Here is a 21948-nt window from a genome sequence, read left to right on the forward strand (position 1 = left end):
TGACGACTATGAAGTCATTGATAATTGTCAATTATTAGGGGAAAAAAGAATCTGTTCACTAATGTCCTTTAGGGAAGGGAAACTGCAATCCTTAGCTAATCTGGCCTCCATGTGACTCCAGAACCACAGCAATGTGATTGAATCCTAACTATCCTCTGGGCAATTAGGGATGACCAATTCGCAGAAACATCCACATCCCATGAAAAATATTTTTTTAAAAATTCCCTGAATGCCTGAAACAAAACATTTTTTATTTTTAAATTTAACTCCTCTCATAATAATGGCTACAATCTAATTGGCCTTCCTCAATACCTGAAACGTAAATATTATAACTCATGCACTAGAATTTACCTACAGCTAATGGACATGATGCGGCATGACTGCCAGGCTTAGATCTGATCTATTGTTTGTGGGATTGCTTAGCTGGATCTATTTCATACATTTTCCGCTGTTTAGCAAGCTTGCAGTTCTATGTTATAGCTTCACCAGGTTGACACCTCAAGTTCAGGTAGGTCTGCTAGCTAATAAAGATCTGAATCCCGTTTCTATACTGTGATCTCACGCATGCTATTACAGAGGGTAATTTGCGTGTAAAATGAAATTACCAGAATCATTTTGTATCTGATTGTACTTTAATTTATAGATTAATCTAACTTCCATAAAGTTATAAATAGCAAATATAATTAACAGTGATTCACAATTCAAAGATCAAAGTGAGGTTTTGCTAACTTGCAGTTAGAATCATAGAGCACAGAAAATGTCCTTCAGATTATGGAGAGATGACAACGTGTAGAGCTGGATGAACACAGCAAGCCAAGCAACATCAGAGGAGCAGGAAGGCAGATGTTTCTGGCCTAGACCCTTTCTTTTCTTTTTTTCCTGAAGAAGGGTCTAGGCCCGAAACGTCAGCTTTCCTGCTCCTCTGATGCTGCTTGGCCTGCTGTGTTCATCCAGCTCTACACCTTTTAGCTCAGATTCTCCAGCATCTGCAGTTCCTATTATATCTTCAGATTATCAAGTTTGTGCTGATCAGCATTTGGCTCAGAGCCTCATATGCCTTGGCAAGTACACATCTAAATAATTCTTAAATTTTCTGAGGGTTTCTGCCTATACCACTCTTACACGCAGTGAGTTCCAGATTCCCACCAACCTCTGGGTGAAAGAAATTTTCTTCATGCCCCCTCTAAATCGTTACCTTAAATCTGGCCCTTGGTCATTGATTCCTCTGTGAAGGGGAATACACTCTTCCAGTCCAACACATCTCTTCCCCTCATAATTTTATACATTTCAATCATGTCTCCCTTTAGTCTCCTCTGCTTCAAGGGAAATAACTCCAGTTTGTCCAATCTCTCTTAATAACTAAAACTTTCCATCCTAGGCAACATCCTCGTAAATCTCCTTTCCGGTGCAATCACATCCCACCTATGATACACGTTCTAGAACTGCACACAATACTCTAGCTGAGGCCGAACTAACACTTTTTACAGCTCAGGTATAATCCCCTGATCTTAGACCCTATGCCTTGGCTAATAAAGACAAATATCCCATATCCTTATTAACGACTTTATTCTCACTATTTCTCACTACCTTAAGGGATTGATGGATACGCACAGCCAGGTCCCTCTGATCCTTGATGACTTCTATGGTCCTACCATTCATTCCATATTCCCCTGCCTTGCTTGTCCTGCTCAAGTGTATCACCTCACACCTATTTGAATTAATTTTCCACTGATCAGCCCAACTGATTAGCGTCTATCTCCCCTGAAATCCAAGGCTATCATCCTTACTATTTGCAACTCCACCAATTTTTGTATCCTTCACAAACTTACTGACAAATCTTCCTACATTCAAGTTAAATTATTAAAACTTTTAATTAGTTCTAAGAATCATGAATTATTATACAAATTTCTCCAGTGATATTCTAGGTTTGTTAAAATAGTGCTTTCAGTTAAAACGTGTGTCTGCGCTTGTTTATGATTTGGTGTGCTCTTCTGAAGCATTTTTATCATGTTCTGAAGGTGAAAATTCCAAGGTTTCATTCTAATGAGCACTGTTTGATATGGGTGGGATCCACATGAGTTACACACTGTGAGAAGAATGACATTTAATCAAAAGCTTGATTTTTTTCAGTTTTGTTCCTGCCTATTCCAGGTGCCATTTATGGAGGAAAGCTGAGAAGAGACAACAATAGTGCTGTAGAGTGCAGCTGCTGCTTCTGAACAGGACAATCAATTTGAAAAGAAAGGTTGGAAAATCACATCCTTACTTGGGAATATGCTGACATACCTTGTGATCATTATGCACAAACGTTCATCTAGCAGCAATCGTAATTAACTGAGTTCAATGTACTGTTTGAAAGAGAGGAACACAAAACAGCTACTTCAGATTTAAACTTGGGTGAGGTTAGTTCTAATGTGATGAGACACAGACTTATCACAATAAAGTAGGCACATGATTATGATGAAATATTCACAAAAGGATTTAAACGTGACATAGACACAGTTAATGTTCATAAGATTCACAAGCTGTACATCACAAAACAAAACCATTGACTACTTAAAGAGTAATTGACCCAGAGATAGCATGCAAAAATTAACACATCCAGGCAACTGGGAAAGATACAAGATGGGTGACAAACAGGTAGGAAAATCTACAAAAAGGAAATATGATAAACAACTTGCATGGATATTAAAATCAACACAAACATTTGAAGATAAAGAGTGTGGTCAGGCACAATGGATGCTCTTTGAAAATTGATAATGGTGATTTCACTGATACTCTGAAGGAAATGACGGCCATTTGCGTAATTATCACGATTTACAATACTGGACAGGAATATCATGCAAGACATTGCAAGGAAGCTGACACTGAAGCAGGGACAGGGATTGACCAAAATGGACAATAAGCAAAATAATTGTCACAAAAAAGAAATAAGTACACCTCCTCCAAAGTTTGGATGGTTTCCATTCTAAGACTTTAAAGGAAGTAGGAAACATTGTAAATGTTCTGACTATAATTTTTCAAGGTCAAAAATCACAAGACACCAGATCATAGTCCAACAGGTTTATTTGAAATCACAAACTTTCGGATTGCTGCTCCTTTGTCAGATGAAGTGGCCTCACTTCAGCTGACAAAGGGGCAGCAGTTTGAAAGCTTGTGATTTCAAATCAACCTGTTGGACTATAATCTGGTGTCTATGACTCTTGACCAGTCCAACAGCGGAATCTCCACATCATAATTTTCCAAAGTTCCATATGTTCACGAGCCATTCCTTTAGACAACAAAATTGTGCATGTTTCTCCACTATTTAAGAAAGGTAAAAGAGAGAAAATTCAGGGAGGTACAAATCAGATATCCTATCATCTGTCATCTGGAAATTACTCGGGCAGGGTCCTATTGTGGCTCAATGGGTGATCAGGATTCTGGCACTGTACTGAGGACTGTCAGCAACCTGAGATTTTCTCCAAATTGACCAAATGGTGAAATTAATATTTTAAATTAATTTTTAATATTTTAAATTTTGAAAAAATGCCATAGGAACCAAATTAACACAATATGGGTAGAAGCTGTTCACTAACTGACCTAGGCTGAAGTTAAGCAGGCAGAGAGGGCTTCAAGTACTCCATAGCCTCTGGCTGACTGGGAAATCCCAATTGGCCTTAGACTATAAATCATAAGTGGACTATAACTGCCTGAATTGACTACCCTCTGCACCATGCCCTCCTTCTTTTCTCCTTGAAAATGTCCAAGGGTGGATTGGAGCCAAGAAACCAAATACCCAACTGATGGCATGAAATTCTATGCCCATTCGTCTTCATGTCTGCCTGCCCAGGGTCTAAGACATCAGTCCCAGGAGTCTATTATCAAGGATTGAGTAACTCAATGCCTTAAAAGTTTTCAGCTGACCAGAGAGAGCAAAGATGGATTTACACCTGATGAAAATAAAATGTTTGAAGAGATCACTGAAAAGTAATGTAATTGATTTTGGTTATGTGAACCACCAGAAGGTATTCTATAAAAATACTCATAGAGATTGATAGCTAAAGTTGAAGCTCATAGAATTGAAAGCAAATTATTGACTTTGTTAGAAAATTGACTGAATGGTAAGAGACAAAGAATAGGGACATGAACAGAATCTGACACATGTCCCTTGGGATATGGCTTGAGGCTTCAAATTTTCAATGTATCCATTAATGGTTTAAATGATGGGGTATGTTAATGTATAGATGGGAACATTGAATTATAAAATGGTATCAACAGATTACATGGATCAGCAAAATTGTGACAAATAGATTTAAGTGATAGGTTTCTTTTATTCATTTATGAATATGGAATGAGCTCACTGGCTGCATAATGCTGTTAATGAGGGTGTTAGAACATAGAACATAGAACATTACAGCACAGTACAGGCCCTTCGGCCCTCGATGTTGTGCCGACCTGTCATACCGATCTCAAGCCCATCTAACCTACACTATTCCATGTACGTCCATATGCTTATCCAATGACGACTTAAATGTACCTAAAGTTGGCGAATCTACTACCGTTGCAGGCAAAGCGTTCCATTCCCTTACTACTCTCTGAGTAAAGAAACCACCTCTGACATCTGTCCTATATCTTTCACCCCTCAATTTAAAGCTATGCCCCCTCGTGCTCGCCGTCACCATCCTAGGAAAAAGGCTCTCCCTAGCCACCCTATCTAACCCTCTGATTATTTTATATGTCTCAATTAAGTCACCTCTCAACCTTCTTCTCTCTAACGAAAACAGCCTCAAGTCCCTCAGCCTTTCCTAGTAAGACCTTCCTCCATACCAGGCAACATCCTAGTAAATCTCCTCTGCACCCTTTCCAAAGCTTCCACATCCTTCTTATAAATGCGGTGACCAGAACTGTATGCAATACTCCAAGTGCGGCCGCACCAGAGTTTTGTACAGCTGCAGCATAAACTCTTGGTTCCAGAACTCGATCCCTCCACTAACAAAAGCTAAAACACTGTATGCCTTCTTAACAGCCCTGTCAGCCTGGGTGGCAACTTTCAAGGATCTGTGTACATGGACATCGAGATCTCTCTGCTCATCTAAACTACCAAGAATCTTACCATTAGCCCAGTAGTTTGCCTTCCGGTTACTCCTACCAAAGTGCATCACCTCACACTTGTCTGCATTAAACTCCATTCGCCACCTCTCAGCCCAGCTCTTGCAGCTTATCTATGTCTCTCTGCAACCTACAGCATCCTTCGTCACTATCCACAACTCCACCAACCTTAGTGTCGTCTGCAAATTTACTAACCCATCCTTCTACGCCCTCATCCAGGTCATTTATAAAAATGACAAACAGCAGTGGACCCAACACCGACCCTTGCGGTACACCACTAGTAACTGGTCTCCAGGATGAACATTTCCCACCAACTACCACCCTCTGTTTTCTTTCAGCAAGCCAATTTCCGATCCAAACTGCTATATCTCCCACTATCCCATTCCTCTGCATTTTGTACAACCTCTGACTCCCTTACATAAGAAGAATCCATCCACATCCAGCATAAAAATAGTCAACAACCCTGCCTCCATCACCTTCTAAGGCACAAAATTCCAGAATCCACAGAGAAAATAAAACCTTGTTGGCCATTTTAGAGTGACTGTTTTTAAAAGCTGAGACCCCAGTTTTGGGCTTACCCACAACAGGAAACATCCTTCCTGAGTCAACCTTATCAAGGTCACTTAGGCTCTTATACCCTTCAATCAAATCACCCCTCACTGTTCTAAACTCCAGATTAAACCAACCTCTAAGAGATGATTTCCTGTTCACAAAACTATGCTGGTTCTTCCTGGTTACATTGAGATTTTCCAAATACCCGGTTATAACCCTCTTAATGATCAATTCAATGACCTTCCCCCACAATGTCAAAATCATTGAACAATAGTTTACCCACTCCCACCTCCATCGCCTCTTCTTGAATATCCAGTCTGAAAGAACATTTGCAGAAAGTAATGTATTTTGGAGAATTAACACAAGTGCTTCTCCACCTCATTTGGTCCCTTCTTTTCATACCCGAGAATAAAGTCCATCAAGATCCAGGAACCTGTTAGCCACTGCTTCACTCCCACAGTAACTGTCATTTCATCAAGTTCCTCCCTCCCTTCCACTTGCTGATTCATAGCTATTCATGCAACATGTTTGACGTCCTCTAAAGTGAAGGCAGAAGTGAGACATTTATTCATTCCATCAACCAGGCCAGGGTTCAAGGCAGACAAAGGGCACAATGGGGAGAGCTGTGGAACTCAACAGACCAGCAGCCTCTCCACAGAGGTAGGTGATGGTGGGGTGTGCATGTGCAGCAGTGGCACCTGGGTCATAGCAGATGGACCACAGCACAGCATCATGAGGGGCTATATTTTGCCAAATTGTAAGCAGCCTTGTCAGGGAGATACTGCAGTTCACTGTGCATTCTTACATTTCATGCAGTGCTCAACAAGGCTTCTGGACCCATTACCTCAGCAATGCTAAAAGGGAATGAGGTTAAATGTGGACTCCCTGTACAATTGACAAAAAGGGATCATAGCTTTTATACACAAATTCAATTCTTCAAGATCTCACATAATCATCTCCTAGATTTGGATCAAGGAGACCTCACTCACCATTTGGAGAATGCACTCGCAGGTTGATCGGAATTGGCAAGATTCCTTTATTGCTCCCTGTAACTCTGTCCGTCTCTGCTTCAATTTCCTGTCGAACCTCCTCAAAATCTGTAAACCTCTTCCCCTTGCAGTGCAGAAATTCAGCATGTTCCGTTTTTGCATTGATGTTCTAGGATTTGAACCCAGTGACAGTAAAAGAATGGTAAATAGCTTGGAAGGAATCTTGCAGGTGGTGATATTTTCATGTATCTTTGGCATTTGAAGGTAAGCCACGATCATCTGGAACAAGTGCATAAGGTTGCATGGCCTATTCCTGCTCCAGGTTTCTATGCTTCTATGTTTATTGTTTCTTTACATTGAGCAGCTGTGGGTTTAGAAGATGCTGAACCTTGGTGAGTTGTTGCAATGCATCTGTAGGTGGTACATACTACAGCTACTGTTTGTCAGTGATGGATGAAGTGTTTGTGGATGTAAAGCCAATCAGGCAGGTTGCTTAATCTTGGATGGTGTCAAGCTTCTTGAGCATTACTATAGCCTGCACTCATCTAGGCAAATGGGACGTCTTTCATCATTTCGCTGACCAGTGAGTTACTCGCTGCAGGATTCCTAGCTTCATACCTGCTAGTGTAGTCACAGTTTATATGGCTAGTCCAGATCAGTTCCCAGCCAATGGAAATCTACAGGATACCAAGAGTGGGAAATTCAGAGATGGTAATGTATTGAATGTCAGATGATGATGATTGGTTCTCGCTGGAGGTGTTCATTGCCAGGCATTTATGTGATGCAAATGTTAATTGCCACTTATCAGCCCAAACCCAGAAATTGTCAAGGTTTAGCTGCATGTGGACATGATCAGATCTGAGAAGTAGCAAATGATGCCAAACATATAAATCATCACCGAACATCCCCAGTTCTGATATTATAATGGAGGGAAGGTCATTGATGAAGCAGCTGAAGATGATTAAGCCTAGCATACTATCCTACGGAGCTCCTGCAGAGATGTCCTGGAATTGAACTGACCCATCTTCAACAACCACAATCATCTTCCGTTGGAAGGTTGGAGGGTTTCTCTTCTTGATTCCATTGACTCCAGTTTTGCTCAGGCTCCTTAATGCCATATTCAGTCATATGCAGCCTTGATGTCAATGGCACCTCGGTATTACCTTACTGGAATTCAACTCTCTGTTACTCATCAAATCAGGACTGTAATGAGGTCAGGAGCTGTATGGCCCTGGCAGAATCCAAACCGTTAGTGAGCAAATTATTGCTTTGCAAGTGGTGCCCCATAACACTTTAGATGACCCCTTCTATCACTTTACTGATTTCAGAGATTTGACTGTGAGTAGAAACCCGTGAGTAGAGATCTTCCACCTTGGCCCAAAAGGGATAAAACAAGATACTTTCTAAATTGTAAAAAGCTGAAAACAGTGATGGTCTAAAGAGGTTTGGGAATCAAGGTACATAGCTCATTAGAATGTCATGAATAGATACAGACAAAATCAAAAAAAGCTAATGAAATTTAGTCTTTCTGCAAGGAGGACTGGAAAATGAGTTGGATAAGTAAAGGGTTGTAATTAGATTCCAAGCTTGAAGTGAACTACCTCACCAGAACCAGGAGCAATAGGTGACCCAATGAATTAAACCAACATAACCCTATACCCTTTCACTCTCAAAAATGGGGCACAATTATCAATGATTTTCAAGCAACAACGTGTATTATATCACAGCATTTCTCAACAGCTATCAGAAGAGTTATAAAATGGGGTGTCACCTTTTATCACCTGTTTTCACTAATGCACAAAGCCTACATGACTCAAAGCTAAATTTAAGGAAAAAAAAATTGATTCTCTGCTAATGATATGTCCTTTTTGTACCTGTTTATGCACCTGCATTTTGAAGTCCCCCCATTACTATTGTTGTAGTGTCTTTCCTACACGCCTTTTCTGTCTCCTGATTTATTTTCTGCTCCACATCCTGACTACAACAAGGGGGCCTAAACATCGCTCCCATCAGGGTCTTTCATCAGTTGCAGTTCCTCAACTGTACCCGCACAGATTCTCCACCATCCCACTCTATATCAATGTTATTGTACCAAGGTGATAGTTGAAGCCCAGATAGACTATGGGGTCAACAACGTTTTTACAGGGGGAGTGTTTTTCTGAAAATAACTACCGAATATAAGAGCCATTGAGAGCTGCAAGATACAAAGAAAAAATAATGAATGGAGTAAGGCATAGCATATATTAATAGGAATAACTTATTTAATGATAATCTAAGAAATATTATGCTGATGCTGTAAACCAATTGTGCTTTAATTTTTCTTGGACACTGATAAGGATGGCTGCAATTACTGTTGAATTTCACGTGATTATTAACTTGCATCTTAGCAAAAGTCCAATTTCTACATACCGGATTAGATTAGACTTTTCAAAGTTGAATTTTGTTGCTACACTAATCTTAAATTTGCCCTTACTTTTTCAAACTTTTTACCTGGCGAAGCATAACAACATGTTTTCTTCCATTTGCAAGTGTTCCTTTTGGCTTTGAGTTTTGCTAATAGCTCATAGAATGACAACAGTATGTAAGCAGGCCATTTGACCCATTCAGTCCACCCAGACCTGCCCCATCTCTGTCACCATGCATTTACCATGGCTAATCCACCTAACTTGCACATCTTTGGCCTGTGGGAGCAAACCAGAGCATCCAGAGGCATCCACACAAACACACAAAGAGAATGTGCAAACTTCACACAGTTACCCAAGGCTAGAATCAAACCCAGGACCCTGGTGCTGTGAGGCTGCATTGCTAACCACGAAGCAACTATGCTGTCCTGAATACAAGTTTATATTTATGTGAAATTCAGTGCATTTATTCTTGTCAATATCAGAGAAAAATTAAAGCTTGACTTTTTTTTAACAGCAGCAGCATAATAATTCTTATTGACAGGAGAATTTTATATCTTGTTAATATTAAATATTACATCCCACATCAGAATATGCCAGTCCTGTTTGGAATGGTGGTAAAACTAGACCTGGTCATCTCTTAGCTAAAGTCATGATTATATGATTTCAATGCTATTCAACCCCTACCGATACTTCTTTTAAATATGATGTTTATAACTTCCTTTTTCTCTACATTTGTTTTGTAACCAAACAAATGAACATTTGTTATTCTCATATGTTGAAAAATCAGTTATATGGACATTAAAACATATACATTCTTATCTGTTGCACCTTGTGATTTTTGAAGTCTGAAATTAAATATTTCGCTTAAGCAAATTAATAACTCAATCGGGAAATTCATATTTGGTCCAGTTTTGCCATTTTCTGCACTTTTTCAAAGACTTTTTGATAGTGATACAATTAACTGGAGAAGGGTGGAAATAAAATGAAACCTTTTGCTGCATGCATATCCAGAACTGAGTTACCCCTGTGGTGGGCCAAATGTGTCTGAATAAATTGTGGTTTTGTGAGTCTACTGGGGTTGAGGATCCTTTGCATCATTGCTAGAATCTCAAAGAATTTTTCAGCAACCTGTGTCATGATTGTGAGCCCAGAATTCCAACACCTACATGTCACTAATGATAACATTGGTACAGCACCACGAACCCACCAATTTGTTTCAACTTCTGAGATGATCATGAGTGTTTTCATGTACGTCTGATATTCATACAGCATCCTTCCTTTTAGAATAGAATCTCAAAAATCCTAGATAGTGAGCCAGAGGCTAACTTCAGAGGCAGTTCTGCTGCTCTACTGCACTCCTTGTGTACCAAGAAGATAATTAATAAAGAAATGCTGCATATGTAAAGATGTTGCAGAGTCCGCGAGGGGTGAAGGAAGGTATTTTATTCTGGCCCTTTTAGAACCAAAGGAATCCTAGATTTAAGGAACAGATATTCACTGCCACTCAACCACCCATACTAATGTTCTGGTTCTCCAGCTCCCAATGTTGTTGCACAGTTTTAGCATAACGTAAGCTGCCTTCAATTTCAACTGTTTTCCCTCCACAGATGCTGTCAGATCCACTTCGTATTTCTGACCCTCTTAGATTTGTACTTCAGATTTCAAGTAGTTACAAAACAGGAATGTAGGAACAAGAACAGGAACAGGCCTGGGTCATTCAGCTATTTCAGCCCACTCTGCCATCAATGAGATCATAGGTGATCTTCTACCCGAACACCATTTTCCTGCACTTTCCTATATCTGTGATGTTTTTAACATGTACATCACTTTCATTTTGCGATCTTGTATCTTGCTCCTTATCTGTTACAAGGATATGAAGATCCAATTCCAAGCTGTTAATTTGTTCCATTTGGTTACATTTCTTCTCATCCATTTTGATTAATTCTTCCAGTTCAACAGGTCATTTTATATTCTGCTTTGGTACTGGGTCTCTGCTTCTACTTCAGATGTCTGCAAGCTACAGGATCCTCCTATTTCCTTCAGACCCCCGCTCCCAATCTAGAGACTTTCCAACCCTACCCTGTCACCGTGTGATCAGAAAAACAGCTAGATTTGAACACAGAAAGAAGAGCTTAGAATAAATGATTTAAAATAAACAGTAATGGGATTTAATTGCAGTTTGAACAGTATTACAATCCACAAATGTCACAAGTACAGACGGAGCACACTGCTGAAGATTTTATTTCAAACATTTTAAAACCACTATATTTTAAGATCAAAAAATTTAGGCTCATGAGAATTGGAATAAAACTTCTCAGTACAAGAGATAAGTAAACATACAAAAAAACTTAACAAGTTGTGGTAATTTATCCCTTCTTAGGCACTTACCAGGAAACAATGTGAGTTATGTTTCAAAACATTTCAATGTTAATGATCCTGATACAAACCCTCTGAGAGACATTAATACAGTAAAACAGTTCACTGTCTTAGGTATTCTGCATCTTAGCCAGTTATATTCTGGTGCTTTAGAGCTAACGAGCAAAATAATACAATCAACAAAAGCAGGGGAAGGAAATCCTGGTTGCTGATTTGAGTTCAAAACATTTATTCATTAACTTATTTAGAAATAGAAATATTCAAAAACAAGGTGACAGGTTTCTCTGCACTAAAGCCAGCCAACAAGGGCTCATCCTCAATCAAATTACTATGTACAATGAATGTAAGAAGGAAATCTATCTTTATTTTAATGAAACTCACAATAGTAATATGCTTCTCTATCTTTGTGATGGGAGTTTCAAAGGGAAACTATTTGGGTTTGGAAATTGCAAAAAAAATTGTTCTGTTATCGATTTAAAAATAAATCTGTTGAGAAGATATCCGTCTTTTCTTACCCAATGGTCAGCATAAGGTGGGTTTTCAGGGTCAATGCAATAAATGTGTGCAATGGGCAGAAGCTGACAAAGATGTGTCTCATTTTTAAAATTGATAGACAACATTTATTTCTCTTGGGTAATTCCCATCTTGAACTACAGTTGCAGCCCATTGTATTTTTGTACTTCCAGAAAGCTGGGCACAAATTTGATGCCTGACTCCAAATTCACAATGGCAACATTCTTTTATCTAACTACCAGAGATTTTAATAAAAACCTTTTGGTTTGATTTCACATTTTCCATTAACTACCAATGTGCAATAATTTCACTCATTTTAGTCAAAAATTAGCTTCTTAAAGTCATAGTCTATGTGAGATATAAATATGGAAAAACTGTAATGTTGCTATTATCTCTATCGAGTTCATTTAAAAATGCATGTGGAAAGTCACATAATGTAACATTTCAAATACAATGCCTGTGTTTGAAGGTATCTTGCACTGTTGTGCTAAGGCAAACAGACCAGAGTGTTCCAATCTGGACTGCATTGACTGATCCAGTACCCAAGATAAGAATTAATGTGTGCATAAATGTTGGATGAGGACACAATCAAGTTCAGCTACAGCCTCTTGGTCCTCACTGTGAAGACTCATGTACAAAGTATGATAACTTGGGCAAGGTACCAGAAAATTATTGGTTCAGTGGAACAATAAACTGTAGTGAGAGGCATGAGTAAAATAGTTTCTAAAATATTCTGTATGAAGGAATGGCAACAACTCTTTGATTCTAGAAACACAGCTGTTAGCACATGTTCACAAATAAATAACAGCATAATATTAACATGAACACAATATAAAATTGAAACATACAATATTGTACAAATTGTTTACTTCAAAATGTAATTTCTGAGTTGAGAATTCTTTAAAAAAATATATTTGACGAAAGCAATTCTATTTTCTTGTTTTATTTACACAGAAAATCATTTACACAATCTAGTCTTCAAACTAGATGCACTCCTCTTTTTGAGATGACCATTGGTAGCTTGCAAAGAATCTAGCCACCAGATTGTGACAATTATTTCTTTTACCCTGGGCTAAAATTATGCACGAGTTGTAGAAAGCTTTAAATAAATAACACACCAAAGTTCAGAAAAACCTTCTGCACAGTCTTCTTATTAAGCATCAATAAAACAGCTTTTTAAAACCTCAAATGGAATATTTTCATTTTTAAAGTAAACTATATTAGCTGCAAGCAGCCATTCACAATATTATAACCAAAACGCTGCCCATCGCCTCTCCACAGAAATCAATGGGCTGTTGTCATTGAGCAGAAAAATTCCAGTCTGAAATTTGTTTCCTTGTACAGAATGAATAACAACATTTAGCCGAATTGCCTAGAGTTTGCATGCAGCTCATTTGTGTTAAATATATCTTGCTTGGGGCTTAGCCCTTCCTTATTATTAAATACAGAAACAAAATGTGTAAAAGATCACATTTTTGTTAACTTAAAGTTTATGGTGCAATGTACCAGAAATTGGCTGATTTTGCCATAAACTAATCACTTGCTTTGTGCTTTTTTGGTTACTTCAGAAATTCCCTTCATTACAAATCATCATCGAATGTTTCTGTGCATCTCAGCAGAACTGTCTCATCGTCTACATTAGGCGAACTCTCCTGCAGACAGAGACAGGCATCACTTAGTACCAAAATGCGGAAGAAATCTGCTCAATCAATTACAACTGATCAAACTGCCTGTAAATAACATCCTTCTGATCAGTTAACTGGTGTTTGTTTTAGTTCAAACCAACATACGGCCCATGTAGGGAATGTTATCCACACTTCTTGTGTTCACAAGATATCAGAGTATTTTCCATAACTGGTCAATACATCACAGAACGGATCCTGGAGATGGTCATTCTCTAAATAACATATGCTTCTGCAAGTAATGTAAACCATTCACCTATAATGGGTCAGAGTCTATCTCTGGAAGAGAGATCAATTCAGAACAACAAACAGCTACACATGAAAGTGCAGCAACTGGTTTCTAATTTTCTTTGGTTCTTTATTTATGTCACTTGTGGCACACTTCCTAACCTCACCATCCTTTTCCATTCCCCTGCAAGCACAGGAGAAGTAATACCTGTCCTTTTACATATTCCCTTCTCACTGTCCAAAACCCCCGACGCTCCTACCAGGAAAAACAACACACTTCTGTCAATCTAGTCTCTAGCATAGTCTCCTCTAAACTGAGGAGCTCATATTGAGAGATGGCTTTGGAGAATCATTCAGTCACAAGCGTGTCATTTTAGTTCTCTAACCCATCTCCCATCTGAACCCTCTGTCCGCAGGATCCTATACTGTTCAAATAAACCTTGACAAATGCTTGAGGAACAGCACCTCACCATTTGATTAAGCACTTCACAGCATTCCATAGGCAATGCTGGGTCCAGGTTTCAAAGTAATCATTTTTTTTTCAGACAGTAGGTGCTGGCAATTATTTTGCTGTCACCACTTGCTGTTCTTTCTTCACCTGTTCCACTTAAACCCCATTTTCCTTTGCACTATCATCCAGATCGTGAATTAATCAATACTTTGTCTCAGGACTTTTGTTCTTTCCTTTCTCCCTCACACTGCACCTGCACTCATTTCAAACGTGTTACTTCTGTAACATTTTACAGCTGACGAAAGGTCATGAACCTGAAACATTTACTCTGTTTCTCTCTACCTAAGCTTCTGACCTACTGTGTATTCACAGCATTTTGTGTTTACATTTCTAATTTTTGGCAGCTGCTGAATTTTCCAAAGTATTTTAGGTTATTTAGATTCCACAATAGTTCCACATCAGAATGAGAAATACTGAGTAAAGTTTCAGCTTTGTAACAAGTTTGAATCTTAGAATATTTGTTTATTTCAGAGTTCCATGGAAGTATCACAATATATGACCTTGGCTTATTGCTTATGGGTCTTAGGAAAAAAAAATTTGGTTATTTTACCCTTGAAACTGATTGAAAACAGCAGTGCGATACATCACAAAGTTTGGGGTAAGATCTTTTTGGGACACAAAATTACCAGAGGTACTGTAGAAAAACAGTACTAGGTCAATTATTGAAATTTTACCTCAATTTTAAAGGATTCTTGAGATGTAGTGGGAGTATCCCCACCTCTGACCTAGTTTAGAGTCCTACCTACTCTAGACTTATGTAGTAATGTACTTTTCAAATCACATGGTAGATTAAAAATAACTCTAGATTTCAAGACAGACATGGGGATCCGAGCTTTGACTCCAAGAATGATCCAATACGGTTAGGCTATATCTAACAGTGATATTGATTTTTTTTGTCAGTAACACATTAGAATCCATGTAGAAGGTTTGAAATGCCTAATCACGAGAAAAATTAATGAGAGCGGTGAAAGGTCAATGTAAAAAGAAGCAACTAGACAATATTAAAAGACCGACTTAACTAGAAACACAAAAAGATCATCAATGTTTGGAAGACCATGATGACCTTGTCACTTGGCATAGCCTTAGATGACAATTGTGACTAACTAAATTAACTCAAATTCTAACAGTTTCACTGCCAACCTCAGGTGAGGAATTAATTAGTAGGTGCTCTACTGCAGATTACTAGCTTCTGCTTGGATGTGTGCAAACATGCATTTTGGTAAAGAATGGGATTACACTCAATTCCAGGAAATGTATACTTCTCATATGCTCATGTATCACTACATGAAACAGTCACATTTATTTATTCTTTCATGGGATCTGAGCATCGCTGTATTTGTTGCACATCTCTAAGTGCTCCTGAAAATGTACTGGAGAACAACCACAATCTATATGGGGGAGGCGGTGGCCTTATGGTAATGCAATAGGACCAGCAATGCAGATGCCCGGGCTAATGCTCTGGGATGAACAGGTCAAGTCCAATGATAGCAACTGGTGGAATTTAATGTTTAAATAATAAATCAGAAATTAAAAGCTAGTCTCTGACATGGTAAATGTGGTAGTTACCATTTATTGTCATTTAAAAATAAATGTGGTTCACTCATACCTATTTGGGAAGGAGATCTGTTGTCCTTACCTGAACTAGCCTGCATGTGATGCCATACCTATAGCAATGCAGTTGACTCTGAAATGGCTGAGCAAGCCACTCAGACAGCAATTAAGGATGGGCAACAGATTCTGGTCTGGTGAAGGAATAACATTTTAGTTTCAAGTCAGGATGGTGTGTGCCTTGGAAGGGAGGTTGGAGGTGATGATCCTTCTCTGTATTCATAGTCTTATCCGTTAAGGTGGTTGAAGTTTCAGGTTTGGAAGTGCTGTTTAAGTAAGCTTGATGAGTCATAACAGTAAATCTTGCAGTAAACGTTACAGACTACAGTCACTCTGTATTAGTGGTGAATGGAATACCAGCCAGTCAAGCAGGCTGTTTTATCTTCCTGGATGGTGTAAGGCTTCTTCAATGTTGTTGAAGCTGCACTCACTCAGGTAAATAAAACATATTCCATCACATTCCTAACTTGTGCCTTGCACAGAATGGACAGGCTTTGGGAAAATATGGAGGCAGGTTAGTTGATGCAGAGGTTCTAATCTCAAGCCTGTTCTTGTAGCTACAGTGTTTATATGGCTGATGCATGTCAATTTCTGATTAATAGAAATCCCAAGGATGTTGATGGGGGAATTCAGTGATGACAATCCTGCTTAACATCAAGAGGAGATGGTCAGACTCTCTCTTGTTTGAAATGGTCATTGTCTGGCACTGGTGTGGTACATGTTACTTGTAAATGATCTGCTCGAGTCTGAATGTTCTTCAGATCTTGCTGCATATGGATGCAGACTGCTTCAATACCTGAGGAGTCACAAACAGTGCTGATCATTATGCAGTCATCAGTGAACATCCCTACTTCTGAATGTATGGTGTTACAAAGATTATGGATGAACAGATGAAGATGGTTTTGCTTAGGGCAGTGCCTTATGGGGAAGTCTTGCAGCAATACCTTGAAGCTGTCCATGACCTTCAACAACTCCAACATTTTGCTTAGTATGACTCAAACCAGTGATTTCTTTTCTCCTGCTACACATTAATTTCATTTTTACAAGATTTCCTGATGCCATGCACAGTCAAATGCTGCTGGATGCTAAGGGCAATCATTCTCACCTCTCCAAGAAGGTAGCAGAAAATAGGAAAAAATATCAAAAAGAAAATAACTGCAGGCAAAGTATTCTAAATGGGAACCATTCATTCCTACCTTCAGTTCAGTGTTCAGTGCTCTCTCTCTTATATCACAGCTCAAACTCAAAACATAGCTATTGTCATTTAAGTATTTATGCACACCTACCTCGGAGTGATGTATGACTGTACCAGATTGAGACATCACAAAGTTAATTATCTGCTTGTACAGAACGCAGGTCTCTTCCGGACTTTCAGAGGAACAATGAGTGAAAATGGAGCTTTTGATCCAATCGCAAAGGAAATACAGGCAAAGGAGTCAGTTCACCAGTATGTCTGTGACCAATAGTATTTTCACAACTTTTATTTTCACTCTCCTTCCAAATAAAATATCATGTGTGGAATATTTAAAAATCTTACCATTTCACAAATTTCTGTCCAGTTCTGTTATTTTTCATTATCACATTCCACATCCTAGTTACACTTTTTAAATTTACCACTGAAGCAACGCAATGTTTTCACCCTTTTTTTTGTTAAACTGTTAATTCTACTAAACCAAGCGATGAATAGCAATTTAGTTCCCCTTTTTTCAATCCCTTCACGGTCATTCACAATAAATACTTATATTTCATTTTAGTACACTGCTAATTACACTTCTTTTAAAACACTGTACGAATCAAAATTAAGGAGCCAATTACAAGGTGTTCCCAGGGCAAGAAAGGAATTTATTATCCATTAACTCGGAGGAAAAAAAGAGCAAAACGCGACATCAAACACACAAACACACAGACGAAGACAGGTAATAAGTTTAAAAGGAAGCGATTGTCTGCTACTGATGGGCAAAACAAAGGCTACACACTTGAAAAGTTCTTGGTGTTAGATTTTTAACCTAAGGTTGTGTCTTCAGGAGTGGCGAAGTTTGGAGATATTTCAAAGTGTTTTATGAATGATTGTTTTTCAGCAGATTTGTAACTCGAGTTTTGGATGTTGTGAACGATTGCTTTTCAATTTTCTTTTTCACTAGATGTTCTCTTCTAAGAGAAACATGAAGATAGAGATCATTTTCCCACAACTTTGCTATGTCTCTCCAGAGCAGCAAATGAAATATGCTTTGTTTGAATATCTCCAAGACTGACTCCATTGTCTTTTCAAGCTAATTACCAAAACGCAAGCCTTTCTTCTCCCAACTTGTGAAATTATCATACAAGTGTGCATTAAAACAGGGATGCTAATTTCTTGATGGTGACTCGGTTGTCTGGTTTTGACTTCTTTAGATAAAATAGTCATTTCAGTGCAGCTGACTGTTTTGCTCCACATTGATGTTCTCGGCTTGTCTCAATCTGTGGTCTCAGGTAAACAATCAAATTGTGAAAGCTAAAATTTGATTGTCTATATTTACCACTATCTTAACAGCCTAAAAAAATTATGTAAGGATTTTGTTGGGTTGACAGAGGTCATGCCCATCAACTAAAGAGTACATGGGAATCACCCAGTAGTTTCAATTGCCATTAGGCACTTAGGTGTCACTGTCAAATTTATCCATTTTTGAGGTTTCAGTGGCAGAATACCACCCACAGCAGTGATGCCTGACAGTGATATTGCAACTCCCCTAGGCACAGAGTGACAAGAGGACCCCCTTATCACAAAACTGAAATTTGAAATCATATGAGTTTTTTCACTAATATTTCAGATCCCTGCCCACTGTCATCAATGGTGAGATAGCAGCAGCAATCTTAGCTTCCAGCATTAGCCATCAGATGTAGGGCTGACAGGCTGTCAGTATCTAAGTGGTGGTAGAGGCAGCTAAGCTGGAGCTAGAGTAAAGCATAGTGCAAGTCATGGGTGAAGATTTGGGGTCAGGATCAGAGACAAAGGCAGGGGGAGGGGATTCTATCAGTGGGCTACCAATGGTGCAGGAGATCATGCAACCTTCACTTAATCCCAGAGCTACCACTAAATTGTGGTGGGAACAGGGTTAATCAACGTCAATTGGCTCATTAATGACCTAGCTGAAATCCTGTTGCTAATGGCTAAGAATCTCTAGTCAATCTTTTCTGCTGTCCTTTCTCTTTTGGGGCATTTCTTCTGCTGCCAGACGCTGCTGCAGATCCCGTCTGACGATTAGGTGGCCTACACTTTATGGTCCATTTGCACACGTTTGGAGCTTTATGCTGTCTGGATCCTGGGCCCATTCTATCAATGAATGCCAAGAACCTAGCTTGGGCCCTGAGGGAGTGGATGTTGGGATTCAACCGTTCAATGTGTTGGTGCAAGGACCCTGGCAGGAATTTCTGTTGAGGCCCAGGCTCTCACTCAACGTCAATGTTTCTTGTTCTAGCTCCAGCCTAGCTGCCTCCACCACCACTTAGATACTGACAGCCTGTCAGCCCTACATCTGATGGCTAATGCTGGAAGTTAAGATTGCTGCTGCTATCTCACCATTGATGACAGTGGGCAGGGATCTGAAATATTAGTGAAAAAAACCAGTATGATTTCAAACTTCAATTTTTACATTTGAATGGATGCACTTTAAAGTACACTTAACATTGCTAATAATAATGATAACTGTTGTGGTTTCAGCTGAAGAAATAGCAAGCCCTGACAGTTGAAAGTTTTATTTTAAAAGTCAGGAATCGAAGAAACAAAATGATTCAAGTATAGAAGCAACTTGCACTTATACAAAGTATGAAATTGTATACAGTAATTAATGCAAGAAAATGTCTATCAACAAAACAAGCACCAAACCAAGAATGAAATGATAGAAGTCAAAATTCTAGAGGGATGACTAAAAGCTTAGTCAAGGGGATGGGGTTTTCAACAAGGCTCTTAAAAGAGGAAAGGAAGTTAGGAAATTGCAGTAGTTTAAGCAGTCTTTCAATATTGAGAATGAGGGGTATAGTGCCAAGACGATTTAACAAACTAGGGTGAACATGAGTCATTGAGAAAGTTTTCCATTGGTTAAGTATCATGAATTCTGGATTCTACAAGATGGTTCTGTTTTTAATTATGTCCTTTAATTCAAGGTAATCTAAAGTAGTTTGCAGAGGGAGTTGGAGACACCTACATGATCTGTTCTGAGTCACAGTTATGTACCCATGCACTGAGTGTATATGCCCAGAGACAAGCCCATGTGACCTGCTTGCAATGGAGACAGAAATTCAAAATGATCATTTAAAGTCAGATAAAAATTTTGACACCTTGACATAAAGGAGGACACAGCTTGTTGTGTTGCTATGCAGACTTAAAGATTCTCAGTCAGACTGAGAAATTCATAAAAGAGAACCCATATAGGGGATACTATGCAAAGCCGAGAAAAAAAATGACTAATATCGTGTTAACCACCAAGCAAAGTGGGGATGAGGACTGATCCTTGATTTAAAGAAATAAGGTTTGTGAAAAATGAAAATCCACAAAATCACCAGGGGGCTACCCTGCTAATGGAAAGTTCAATGTGGATTTTGCCACTCAGGCTCTGGACAGGCACAGAGCCTTTCCCACTGATCAAGGACCCCAAGGGGAGGGGTGAATGTTCCACTTTCAAGATCTGCCAGCCAATCAACAGTAGGTCTTCTAAACCCAGCAGTACCATCACTGAGGAAATGCTTGCTGTCAGTACTGCCCACCCAAAGCTTCAAAAGAGAGAGACCCAGATACAGGAGAATGGTGGTGAGAAGGGGAAAATGTTGATGTACCTTGGGACTCATTAAGTTAGAGTCGTTATTTGAGTGAAATTACAGTGTCTGATGAACCATATAAGCATTTTTGATTGCTACAGCCCTTGGATTGGTAACAAGTATCCGACAGTAAATGGAATGTAGATTCATGTATGTATCAAATGCAGCAGTTAGTTGCAGAATCTAAAGCTACACAGACACAAACATAGCGAACAAAGATATTCTGATTACTGCTAAACATGTCAATGATTCTTCAGGATTTTTTGTACTGTTTTTCATGGACATTAGCATTTTCAGCATGACATAAAAAAAATGAAAATGTACTACCTGCTTTCCCGTTTTATTCCTGTTAGACCATTTAGCTCTGGTTTTACCATGAATCCAGAAGCTAAATCAAATGCATCTTCAAAAAGCATCTGCAAAGAGGAGGAAAAAAGTCAAGTACCTTCATTACCCATGCAAGGAAACATTATCATATAAAAAGTATGACCATCTAAACCATTCTGTTGGCATTCTCAGCTAAAGACTTATCCTTGAATACTGCAAAGCTGGGAATCAATAATAAAAACAAATCTTTTTAATACTGTGGATTTCCAAAATAACACTGGTACCAGTTACAGCTACAGAATAAAATGGGTGTACTCCTTCCAACTGGTTGATTAGACAATTTGCTTTGCATCTTGTCAAAGACAAACAAGTAAGGAAGAAAATAATTTTGTTTTAGTTCATGAAGTGTGAATATTTTATGGCCGTACAGAATTTAATACCCATCCCAGCTGTCGTTGAGAAAGTATTGGGCTTAGTTAAATTATATCACTTTCCATCTTTACTAGATACAAGCAAGGAGTTAGGAGTATAATAGTTAATTTCCTTGATCAAACTAATGCCAATCCATGCCTGGCCCCTATCCACAGCTCTTTAACTTATTCAAATCAGGCCAACTCACCAGATATTCACCATGACCTCAGAACGCATTCTAAGAATAAACAAAGTCAAATTCTAAGGCACTCATAACTCACCACATAGCCTCCATATCAGCTGATTGACATCCAATCGTATGTAAAACCGGCCTATATGCTGCCTATCAGATGCCTTAGTATTGTATTGGGTTGCCAGAACCTGCCAGCCATTCAGGGGCTCCTCTTTTAGGTCCAATGGACCATCATTTGGGACTTTCTTAGTCAGTATCTAAATGCTAAAGG

At 38.9% G+C, this 21948-nt stretch overlaps 1 protein-coding gene across 1 annotated transcript in view; it reads right to left on the reverse strand.

Moving 5' to 3' along the window:
- Positions 1 to 6451: 6451 nt before the first annotated feature.
- Positions 6452 to 21948, reverse strand: part of LOC132210694 (stimulated by retinoic acid gene 8 protein homolog) — a 40013-nt gene continuing 24516 nt past the window's right edge. The window contains exons 7-11 of the mRNA XM_059652226.1: positions 21074 to 21162; positions 19512 to 19534; positions 16681 to 16751; positions 6633 to 6801; positions 6452 to 6528 (exon numbers count right to left, since the gene is read on the reverse strand). Of these exons, the coding sequence (XP_059508209.1) occupies positions 6452 to 6528; positions 6633 to 6801; positions 16681 to 16751; positions 19512 to 19534; positions 21074 to 21162 (429 nt within the window). The remainder of the gene's footprint in view (positions 6529 to 6632; positions 6802 to 16680; positions 16752 to 19511; positions 19535 to 21073; positions 21163 to 21948) is intronic.

Source organism: Stegostoma tigrinum, chromosome 18 (assembly GCF_030684315.1).
Source record: "Stegostoma tigrinum isolate sSteTig4 chromosome 18, sSteTig4.hap1, whole genome shotgun sequence".
NCBI classification, from domain to species: Eukaryota; Metazoa; Chordata; class Chondrichthyes; order Orectolobiformes; family Stegostomatidae; genus Stegostoma; species Stegostoma tigrinum.